General features: G+C 41.8%; 1 protein-coding gene across 9 annotated transcripts in view; it reads right to left on the bottom strand.

Annotated features, from left to right (window-relative positions):
- Positions 1-4,529, bottom strand: part of TASOR (transcription activation suppressor) — a 53,724-nt gene extending 49,195 nt beyond the window's left edge. For 8 of the 9 annotated variants that reach the window (XM_086697863.1, XM_086697864.1, XM_086697862.1 and 5 more), the window contains exon 1: positions 3,952-4,425. In XM_086697863.1, coding sequence (XP_086553989.1) covers positions 3,952-4,279 — 328 coding nt within the window. In that variant the 5' untranslated portion in view covers positions 4,280-4,425. Of the gene's footprint in view, positions 1-3,951 lie in introns of all 9 variants that reach the window. The other variant, XM_086697865.1, reaches the window with a different exon arrangement.
- Positions 4,530-12,047: the final 7,518 nt, after the last annotated feature.

Genomic DNA, 12,047 nt, shown 5'->3' with positions numbered 1-12,047 from the left:
AACATTCCAATTTAAAGTAACTAATTCATGGAAGAAAAGGAAATAGCCAAGAGTAGGCTGCAGATCATGTGTGTTCAATTCTCTGAATCCATCTCTCTGATGTCTAGCCATTTGTTCCTTCCAATAATTTATTTGAAAGATATTTTAAAAATCACTTTTCTCCAGTCTAATAAAATTGCTAAAGACATAATGCTTTAGGAATGGACGTTTCATCTCTAAATCAAGATTGAACACAATACAGAATTAAGAACGAATATGCTGGCAGAGAACTAGAGAAACAAGTACAAATATGACTAAAACTAAAAACTATTGACTTTTTCTGGCCCAGGGAATAGGTCAAAGAAAATTTTACTTACATTACTTAAAATTGATACACACCTATCAAATGTTTTATGTGGATAACTGGATTCTGCCTATACTTCCCTGCTTACCTGTAAATAGGGAAATCTGTGGTACTTAGAACCCAGTCCCTCATATACAACTACTGAAACACGATGCAAATTTCCTTAAAGGAAACTTTGCTCCAAGTCTTAAAAAAGACAACTGCAAATTCTGTGGGAAAAGATGGGTGCTGGGGAGGAGAATTAGCCATTAATTGTGCTGGCCTAGACCAGTATGGACGCAGGTGCATGAGAAGTTAGTCTTGTGTCCTACAGAAAAAAAACATTGACCAATAAACACTTTCCAGAAAGTGAATCATCACTACTTCATGTCCCAAGAACTTTGGAGGGAAAAATTATATCAAATTGCCAATTTTAATTTACTTTTAATGACTTATAGTATTAGATTTTAGAGTAAAAGAAGGCAATAGAGAAACATCTACCGAAAAAATCCAATTGTACAATTTGGTTAAATATAAGAACAGTGCCTCTTTACACTATAGAAGAGCCCAGCCAATAAACAACACAACATACATCAAAGAGTAAAATTTTACCCTTCCAGTCAAGTTAGGTCATTTAATCTGTCACCACAGATTAAATGTGTTAATTTCATAATGAACATAATTTCTGAATCTCAAAATACCCCAGAGATGAAGACATACTAAATATATCTAAGTTTAACATTGGTTAAAAAATTTAATAGGTCAAATCAAAAGCTAACAAGAGCACTTATATTACAAAAAAAGAAGTCTTGCTACAGTTTGTGTAATGATAAGTACTGTACACCTAAATTCAAATTCCAAGTTCAAGTTGGAATTTGTGTGACCTTGGGCAAGTTATTTAACTTTTCAATACTTCGGTTTCCTCATCTGTAAAATGGGAATAGTACCTACTACATAGAATTTGGTCCACACATGTAAACTGCTTTAAACAATGCCCACAACTTACTAAGCACTATAAAGTGTTTGCCACTACCATTAATTAGAATGGCAGTATTCTGCATGTTATGCTACTGTCAAGACAAGGAAACGAACTTTGAGTCAGCAAGCTATACTCACATATATCTGAGGTACCATAATCAAGTCATGTTAAGTTTCACTGGAAACGCACAGTCACAAGCACAGGTCTGCCATATTAAAATATGAATGCAACAGAATCTTTGATACTGGAAGGTTCAGAGGGATCTCCTGAAAATGATTTAATAGTCATGATAAAAGACTCCTGTGACCACAACTAGTATCTAGCCACATCCTATACATAAAGTGATACCTTTCAAGCCTTTCAAGAGGCAAAGATGTGGGGATGAAGTGCGAAATTAACAGTACCTGCTATACCATTTCTAATAAAACTTTCTTTTTAAAATAATGAAAAGTTGAATTTTTCTATTAAATTCTATCACCAAGCACTAACTTCTTTCAGTTTGGATAGGATAAAGTCCATGGTGGTAAAATACCTGCTTATTTAAGTTTTAAAAGCTCTAGTTAAGTCGTTATTGAATTATTTGAACAGCTGCTGCTTAGTGCATCAATTATTTTCACTACATATGAAGAAAGTCCAGTGTGTTTTATTTTCCTTAGCTATAACTTCCCCAAGGTTGACAACCTTTTGCCTCTACATGAAAATGGAAAACAAATTTTCCCCATGGAGCATCAGACTCCGGGGAGAAAACAGCTAGATTTTATATTTCCTAATTCCTCAATTATTTCCACTTTTAGTGTGTTCAAATAAAGTTCTATTTTACAGCAACCTCTGGATTTACCTAATTAAAAAAAATACATGTAAACAGTGCCTTTTAACATTTCCTGGTGACTTCCCTCATTTCAAACCAAACTATGAGGCTTTCTACACCAATATTCTGGTCCTATCAAAAGTTTTAAAAGATGGTACATCCATTGTTTATGGTGTAACATAAACCATATTCTTGGGCACTTAAAAATGAAAGAAAAAAGGAAAGAAAAGAAAAAAAAGGAAAGAAAAGAAAGAAATAGAGGAAAAAGAGAAAAATGGACTTCAAAATTTTATCAAGCTAGGAACAAGAGAAAAGTTCAATCTCCTACCTCATAAACCAGAGGCCACGTGAATGTACTTCCAACCTATTCTCTAGCAATTGATTAATTTGGGAAGAACACCTAACTTTCCTCATATAGGCTGTACCATGCATCTTGACTAAATAAACCAAAATAATGGACAGCCTTGACCTTTACAAATATCCCCTTGAACTCTAAAATACATTACATTAATTCACCTAAAAGATATTTCTAGAAACATTCCTCATGCTAGTGGGCAAAAGGTAACTTCATCTTTGTCAACATGGTTTCTGACACCAAGGATTTCCTTGGTTTTCTCATCCAAAAAGAAATTAAGTTTGATTTTATTTGTATCTTCCTGATACAAGGCTCTAACAATTTCAGTTGTGCAAATGGGAGGTGGTTAAGCACATGGAAAAAAGAAGCACATGCTTCAATCAAGATTCCAAGTCTACTAAGACTTTAATTACAAATAAAAAAGCATTCTGCAAATAAAAAAATCCTATTATTTCCCAAAGTAAATCATGAAAACCTGAACCATGAGGTAAAACAAAAAGAGACCTTTAAGTTGACTAAGTCCAAATCACTGGAGAGTCAAAAACAGTGTAATAGAAAACCATAATACTACTTTTGATCTCCATTAGAAACGTGTCCAATATAGCATTGTTTTAAAAACGTAAAAGTAGTTCATGTAACTATTCCCATATTGGTTCCAAAAAGTAGACTGGCCTTAAAAAAACCAAAAAACAAGTGACTGGCCTTAAAAAAAACAAAAAACCAACTTAAGTTCTCTCATCTGCAAGATTAAGTTGGTGACTCTTGGGCATAAGCTAACTTCTATTTTTTCCATAGGGAAATTACTGCACCAAGAACCTACCTTCCCATTCTTCTCAAATACAAGAGAAAACATACCAAAGTTTGGATTTAAAGAGAGACCTATTTTAATCTAACGCTTGAACAAGGGGGGGGAAATCTACATGGAAATGAAGTGTGATGGAAGACAGCAGTGTGCATGGATCACATCTAATGGAGATTTCTAAACAAGGGGAGACGCTGACATCGAGCAAATTTCAAGTAGACACTTCTAGCTGAAGAATTTCCATAGGGAGAAGCACTTGTGGTCCTCTGAATGCAATGGCCTTGGAGAAAGCCCCAGAATCCACGGCCACGGGCTATTTCCAGAGTGAGACTTGTCAGAAGCATCCTGAGGAGGACACACCAGCTTCTGTGCCTTCAGGGGTTGGGAGGGAGGGGCGCCGAGCACCATCTTTCCTCTCTGGGAGCTGCAGCCTTACGGACAAGCTTCAAACCTGAGCTACTTCCAACTTCCACGGGGAGAGGGGGAGCAGGGGAGCGTGGTTCCACCGCTTTCCTCTCGCACCAGGCGCAGCAGCTGGGTGGCCGTGGCAGTGAGGGGAGAGGCGGCTGGCGCTGCATGCGTGTTTACGTGTCTCGGATGGGTGTGGGAAGAGGAGACAGAGAGGTTCTAATGAAAAGATGGAGGGGAGAGAGAAAGAGGGGTTGGGGGAGAGGGGAAGCACCACCTTTCTTTTCTCTGCTCTTCCTGGGGATCTGAAAACTCCTCCTAACGGGTCTTTCTGGCTCTTCGGGGCCTTTGGGCACAGCGGCCGCGCCCGCCTCAGACGAGTCCTGAGTCTGCTCGTGGCTGACGCTCGGGGCGGCCGAGGCCGCTGCTGTCTCCTCAGGCCCGGCGCCGCCGCCGGGCTCCGCGATGCTGAGGCCGCCGCCGCCATTTTGTGGGGAGGACTCAAGCTCCGGAAGCGCCTGCTTCATCTCGTCGTCCCCGCCGCCGCCACTTTCCCAGCTCGCGTCCGTCGGCGGAGAGGCCTCCGTCTCCCCAGCAGTCGCCATCGCGCCGGCGTGAAGAGCTCCGGGAAGCTTCTGCCGGCAAGGTCGGCGGGGGTGGGGGGAAGGGGCGACGGGCCGGCCTCGCTGCCGAGTTGCTCTCAGCCCACCCACCCCCTTCCCCCCGTGGCCGCGGACCCCGGTCCCGACCCAACAGCCTCTCCGGGGCCCCAACGCCGGCGCCCCAACCGTGCCGCCCGCCCTAAGAGCCGCTCCTCGCTCGGGCAGTTCTTCTGCCGGCCCCCGCCACTCAACGTGCTGGCGTCGGGGCCGGGAGGGGGCGGGGCCGTCGCGGGCCTCTCCGCCAATGGGGGCGCGGTGCCCGCCTCCGCGGGTGCGGATAGACAGCGCTGGGGGGCGGAGCCTCGGGGCGCCCGAGCCCGCCAAAAGGGGCGACCGCAACGCCCTGCGAATACCTCGACGCCGCGGACCGCTGCGGGGTGGACAGGGCTTAAGGCGAGCTGCGAGTTCTCGGACCGCGCCTAGCCAGCGCCGCAGGCGAGGAAGGCGCGCCTGATAGGTCCCGTGAGCTCAGGCGTCGCCTGTCTTAGCGAGATAACGGCCCTTCCCCCTGCACGAGTTCCCTCAGCCAAAACAGGATTCAAGCAGTGGATGCTGGATGAACCCGGCTTTGTGAAGTATTTGCGTGCATAGATAGACCTGGAGAGAGGAGATAAGACAGTGGTCTTACGACGACGACAGCCTGAAAGCCTCTGGGCCCAGTGATCTGCCTTGACCACCGGATCTGCATCTTTACAATATATTACTCCCCGCATCCCTTTTTATCTTAAAGCGTTAGAACCAGTGACACGCCTCCAGCCAGCAGACAATACTTGAGACCCTTTAATGCATCCCTTTTTATCTTAAAGCGTTAGAACCAGTGACACGCCTCCAGCCAGCAGACAATACCTGAGACCCTTTAATGTGACTTCACAGCCTAGTGTTAACCGGATTTGGTTCTGGGGAGCTTGAAGGGAGGGGGACTGCTGGCTTTTAGACTTTTCTTCTTTGGTGTTTTCGGTTTTCCTGTATTGAGTATATATTAAAGAAAAATACAAAAGTTTGCAGCCACATTAAAAAATATACAGCAGGTGGTCGCTCTCCTTTAAAACAATTTGACCGTCAAGTGGAAGGCAGTTTAAATACTTTATGCTAACTAGATGGAAATTACCATCATGAGTTATCTTGAGTACAGTCAGTATTTACAGGGTGCTTTCTGTATACCAGGCACTTTATCTCTATTGAATCTTCACAACAACAGGTATCAAGAACACACTATTTTACACAATTTAAAAAGTGTTGCAAGACATTGAGCAATTTAAGTTAATAAAATCAGAATTTGAAGGCAGGTCTATTTAACTCCGACATAGAGTGCTTGCACTTCACTGCTTCTCTAAGACTTAATCTTCACAGCAATCCCGCACCTTTATGAATTTTATGGATGAAGAAATGAGGATACTTTGCTCAGAGTCTCCAACCAGCAGGGTCAGCATTGGGACCATATCTACATTTTCAAACTCCAACCGTCTCCCAAGCAGTTGGCTGACCAAACCTATAATTATAATAAAACCCTAGGCCTTGCCACATGGCTAGTACTTAAAGAACATTCCCAAGGGCAACAGGAAAGTTGGATTCCTGTGTCCAGTTAAATACCATCCCAGCCGATATTGAAAAGTTAATCATGCTTGCCCAATATATATGCATCAGCTCAGTAAACCATAGGAAAGTGAGTTTAAAACAGTCACTCCTTTTAGTAAATAGTTAATGTAAAAACATTTTTAAATACTGATGAAAACATGTGGGGCTATGTTGAGACAAAACGCTACATTATTTTAAGTTAAAAGTAACCTTTAAACTTAGGGAAAGAGGCTTCACTTGATATAAATGAGGTTACAGAAGATCAGACTCAGATGTTGAGGTCTCCAGATGCCAACTGTCTTTTTTGTTGGTTCATTAAAGGCATCCCTGCAAGCTCATTTTTATCAGATCAAAAGATAAGTAGGAGCTAACTGCACACTGGTGCCATTACTCAACTAAGGCTTTCGGCATTTGCTCAGCAAAAGCCATTCTATTTGGAAAGTGGAAACCCTTAGGCTATATATAAGGCAAACGTGCTGGTGCTGGTTGTTGGTAATGAGTTACCTAAAACTAAGGCCAGAGAAACCATTAGTCTTCCACAGAGATTGAATCTTAAATTTTGTGAGATCAAAATTTTTTCCATTCCAAATTATTTAATTTTTTTTTTTTTTTTTTTTTTTTTTTTTTTTTTTAGAGAGTGCAAGCTGGGGAGGACGGGGTGGGGGGGAGAGAGAGAGAGAGAGAGAGAGAGAGAGAGAGAGAATCTTGAGCAGGTTCCATGCTCAGCATGGAATCTGACATGGGGCTTGATTCCACGACCCTGAGACCACAACCTGAGCCGAAATTAAGAGTTGGACACTCAACCTATTGAGCCACCTAGGTGCCCCTACATTTTTTTTAATGAATTTACTATTATATCTCATAAGGTAAAAAAAAAAAAAAGGAAGCTCTAACATAATCTTAACTATATATTCAGTTATTGTACATAGCAAAAATATTTAGGTTTAGCTGGGTCACATTACTAATATTCAATATTAAAAATACTTTTTTGGGGCACCTGGGTGGCTCAGTCGGTTAAGCGTCCGACTTCAGCCAGGTCACGATCTCGCGGTCCGTGAGTTCGAGCCCCGCGTCGGGCTCTGGGCTGATGGCTCAGAGCCTGGAGCCTGTTTCCGATTCTGTGTCTCCCTCTCTCTCTGCCCCTCCCCCGTTCATGCTCTGTCTCTCTCTGTCCCAAAAAAATAAATAAACGTTAAAAAAAAAAATTAAAAAAAAATAAAAAAAAGTCCAGATACAATTTCACCTCCCTTCCTCAAACAGTACTTTAGTTTTTAAAAATGTTTATTTATTTTTGAGAGACAGAGAGAGTGAACAGGGAAGGGGCAGAGAGAGAGAGAGAGAGAGACAGAGAATCCTAAGCAGGTTCCATGCTGTCAGCTCAGAGCCTGACAGATGCATAAACCTTTGTTCTAGCAATTTTACTTCTAGAAATTTATAGTACAGCTATACACATTCTCATTCAAAATGTTTATTTGGGCATATCTGTTGTTGTTTATAATGGGATATCAAGTGTTTGTAGTAGGAAAGGATTGGACACAACCTAAATATCTACCAATAGGATATATCCACACAATGGAATACTATGCAGCCACAACAAGGAATGAAGCACTGGCACATGTTACAACATGGATGCAACTTGAAGAAAACATTATGCTAAGTGAAAGAAGCCAGCGATGAAAGGCCACATATTGTTTTGCATATCCATTCATGTGAATGTTCAGAATAGGCAAATCCATAGTAACAGAAAGCAGATTGGTGGTTACCAGAGGCTTGAGGGGGGGGGGGGGGCAGGGTGGGTGCTGGGGAATGAAGACAAACTGCTAATGAGTATGGGATTTCTTTTGGGGGTAATGAAAATATTCTGAAATTAGATATGATGATAGTTGCACAACTCTGTGAATATACTAACAACCACTGAATTATACACTTTCTAAATTTTTATTTTTATTTTATTTAAAAAATTTTAAATGTTTATTTTTGAGAGAGTGAAGGGGGGGTGGGGCAGAGAAGAGGGAGAGGATGGAAAGCGGACTCTGTGCTGACAGCAGACAGCAGGATGTAGGGCTCTGACTCACAAACTGTGAAATCATGACTTAGCCGACTGAGTTACCCAGGTGCCCCACTTTTTTAAAGTTTTCATTTATTTAAGTAATCTCTATACCCAACATGGGGCTCTAACTCATGACCCTGAGATCAAGAGTTACACACTCTTCTGACTGAGCCAGTCAGTTGCCTTGAAGTATACACTTTATTATTTTTTCGAATTATACACTTTACAAGGATGGATTTTGGGGTGCCTGGCTGGCTCAGTCCATGGAACATGCAACTCTTGATCCAGGGTCATGGGTTCAAGCCCCATGTTGGGCATAGAGCATACTTAAAAAATTGTTTTTTAAAAAGGATGGATTTTGTGACTTACGAATTATATCTCAATGGAAAAAAAAAAAAAATAGAGGACGTACTTATTCCCTGAGGACAGAGACTCCAAGCAGTGGAGACTTTCCTGTGCTGCTGGCTTTGATAAAGCAAACTGCCACGGGTTCTCCAGCTGCCAACACTCGAGAGCACTTAGAAGCAAATTCTTTCCTAGTGAGTCTCCAGGTGAGAATGAAGCCCAGCTGACATCATGATTTCAGCCTTGTGAGACCCAGGCACAGAAACCGGCTAAGCCATGCCCAGACTCTGTCTTACAGAAACTGTGAGATTGGGGCGCCTGGGTGGCGCAGTCGGTTAAACGTCCGACTTCAGCCAGGTCACGATCTCGCGGTCCGTGAGTTCGAGCCCCGCGTCAGGCTCTGGGCTGATGGCTCAGAGCCTGGAGCCTGTTTCCGATTCTGTGTCTCCCTCTCTCTCTGCCCCTCCCCCGTTCATGCTCTGTCTCTCTCTGTCGCAAAAATAAATAAACGTTGAAAAAAAAATTAAAAAAAAAAGAAACTGTGAGATTAATACATGGGTATTGTTTTATGCCACTAAGTTTGTGGTAATTTTGTTATGCAGAAATGGAAAACTAACATAGAGGCTACAGTATACTTGGTGTTTTCTAAGTGCTTTGCATATGTTAAGCTTATTCAATTTTCTCAACTTTATGAGGTAGGTATTTAAAACAATTCCCTTTTTGGAACGAAGTAGCTCATTATGTGCTTAAAAAAAGCAAGGTACAGAACAGGATGGATAGAATGGTAGTAGCATTTGCACCAAAAAGGGGGAAATACAGTGAAGTATATGCACCTATTTGCGTAAAACTTTTGTGGAAAGCTACATGAGTAATTAGCAACATTGGTTTCCTATGGAAAGGGACTAGGTTCTGAAAGAAGTAGGAGAGACTTCACACCCTCTCATACTTTAAAGCATATGAATGCATCCCTTACCCAAAAAATTATTTTTTTCAAAAAGAAAGGGAAAGAAGGTATAGAAGAGCATGCTCAGAAGCTGTCATTGTCATTAGCAAGAGTAAAACTAGTATCTCAGTAATCATCCAGAAAGCCAATACAGAGATTTTAGAAGGGTCCCTATGTTTCAATCTAGAGGAATTATAGACTTCCACATGCTGATCAAAGAAAGCTATTAGGTAAGTAAATAGTTACAAGATTCACACATACATAGTCAAACAGAAGCACCACTAATAGTACTTCTGAAGTAAACAAAATCACTAATAAGATGGATAGTAACAACATTCCCCTAACATTTGCAAGGCAATTTTCATGTGTCTTTTTCAGGTAATAGATGCTACTTATGATCACACATACCTTGAAACTTCAAGGTCACACAGCTAAGGTTTTTTTTTTTTTTTTTTTTTTTTTTTTGACATGCCCATTGAAAAGCAGCAGTATGGAAAGATAATGAACACCAACCAACAAAACCACCACTACCAGATTCAATTCATAGAACTCCAAGGATCTTAAGAGATTAATTAGTCCAACCCATGTCTTTATGAATAAAGACAGTATTACAAGGCAACTCCATTGCCTATTCAGATGCATCAAAAAATATGAAAGTGTCATTCCTTCCATTACACTTCAGATAAAACAACAATTCTTCCATGGAATCTTCTTTTTCCAAAGTGCTTATGCTGTTACTCACTGACGAGATACTTCTTGAGTGTATCCCAAGTATGTATAAGAAAGACCCTGTTTAACACACACACACACACACACACACCACAAAACAAACAACAACAACAACAAAACAAGGGAGGCTCCCGGGGGCGGGGGGGAGCTCAACTGGTTAAGCATCCAACTCCTGATTGTGGCTCAGGTCACCATCTAACAGTTGTGAGATGGAGCCCCACATCCGGCTCTGTGCTGGGCGTGGAGGCTGCTTAAGATTTTCTCTCTCCCTCTGCTCCCCCGCCCCCGTATCTCTCTCAAGAAAAAAAAAAAAAAAAAGACCCTGTAGTTTGACAACAAATTTGTTTGAAATTCATTCATGGTTGATGTCTGGAAGGAAAAAACGTCCATGCAATAAAGAGAAGTCTCAGTTGAAGATAAGAATATAATTAGGGATGAGCAAGTATGCAAGTATCTCTTCAACTACACAGCTGACTCTGGTAACCACAAGTATCGGCTAAACCCAGGAATCAAGAGCTGTTACTAAGTTACTGTTAAGTTTTTGTTTCATTTGAGTCGAACCCTTCTAAGGCTTCTGTTAAATTTAATACTATGGATGAATCTCACAGGCACAATGTTAAATGAAATAAGTCAGATACAAAAAGAGTGTGTATAGTATGATTCCACTTATATGAAGTTCAAGAACAGGCAAGAATAATCTATGATGATAAAAGAATAGTGGTTTCCTTGTGTATGGTGGGGAGAGGGTGTTGATTCAAAGGAGACATGAGGAACTTTCTGGAATGATGGAGATGTTCTGTATCTTGATTTGGGTGATTGTTACACAGGGTATATGTATATAAATATTTATTGGACTGTACACTTTACCGTTGTGCCTTTTACCCTATGATGTTATTCTTCAAACAAAAAAACAAAAATGAGGGTTCTCGTTATTCAAGGGATAAAGAATTCTTCACGTGGCCCATATTGCCTTGCTGATTCTTCTTCTTCTTTTTTTTTTTAATGTTTTGCTTATTTTTGAGAGAGAGAGAGCATGAGCATGGAAGGGGCAGAGAGTGGGGGGGATAGAGGATCTGAACCGGGCTCTGCGTTTACAGTAGTGAGCCTGATGTGGGGCTCGAACTCACAAACCATGAAATCGTGACCTTAGCCGAAGTCTGATGTTCAACCTACTGAGCCACCCAGGCACCCCGAACCTTGCTGATTCTAACCCTCATCTAACATTCCATCTGCACTCCTCTTCCCTAAGCAGTCTGGCACACTTGCCAAGCTTTCCTTGCCACATGATCAACCTTAATGTGCTATTTCCTCAGTGTGGTGTGCCCTTCTTTCTAGTGCCTCCCTCTTCCCAATTAGCCCCTGCACTTTCTTTGGCTCAAGCTTCACTTCCTCGTGTAAGCTTCCTCGATCGTCTAGATTGGGTTCCCTGTTTGGTGCTCTCATAGAATCTTGTTTCTTGCACTCAGACTATTTACTTACCACTTCCCTCAATCTGCAATTACTCCTTCATTTGTGGGATAATTTAATTCAATCTGTCTCTCCCATTAGACCCTATGGTCTGCTCCATGGGCTGAGGGCAATATCTGGGTTTGCTTACCATGGTAAGCACAGTGCTTGGTACAGAGTAGGTGTTTAAGAAGTATGTTTTGGGGCGCCTGGGTGGCGCAGTCGGTTAAGCCTCCGACTTCAGCCAGGTCACGATCTCGCGGTCCGTGAGTTCGAGCCCCGCGTCAGGCTCTGGGCTGATGGCTCAGAGCCTGGAGCCTGTTTCCGATTCTGTGTCTCCCTCTTTCTCTGCCCCTCCCCCGTTCATGCTCTGTCTCTCTCTGTCCCAAAAATAAATAAACGTTGAAAAAAAAATTTTTTTAAAAAGAAGTATGTTTTGATTGCTGAGGACAAAGAGTTGCATCTGGTATTTTCTTGTTAGAAAATTGCTAATATCTCACACAACATGATTTGGGTTTACCCCATTGTTTACTGATATATCTGGCTTTATGCAAACTGGATCCATTACGTAAGAATCTAAATTTACCCAAAATAGGGGCACCTGGGTGGCTCAGTTGGTTAAG

This window comes from Puma concolor, chromosome A2 (assembly GCF_028749965.1).
Source record: "Puma concolor isolate L17-30 chromosome A2, mPumCon1.1.hap2, whole genome shotgun sequence".
NCBI classification, from domain to species: Eukaryota; Metazoa; Chordata; class Mammalia; order Carnivora; family Felidae; genus Puma; species Puma concolor.
The sequence above is the reverse complement of the archived record's forward strand: the minus strand, read 5'-3'. Positions and strand labels throughout refer to the sequence as shown.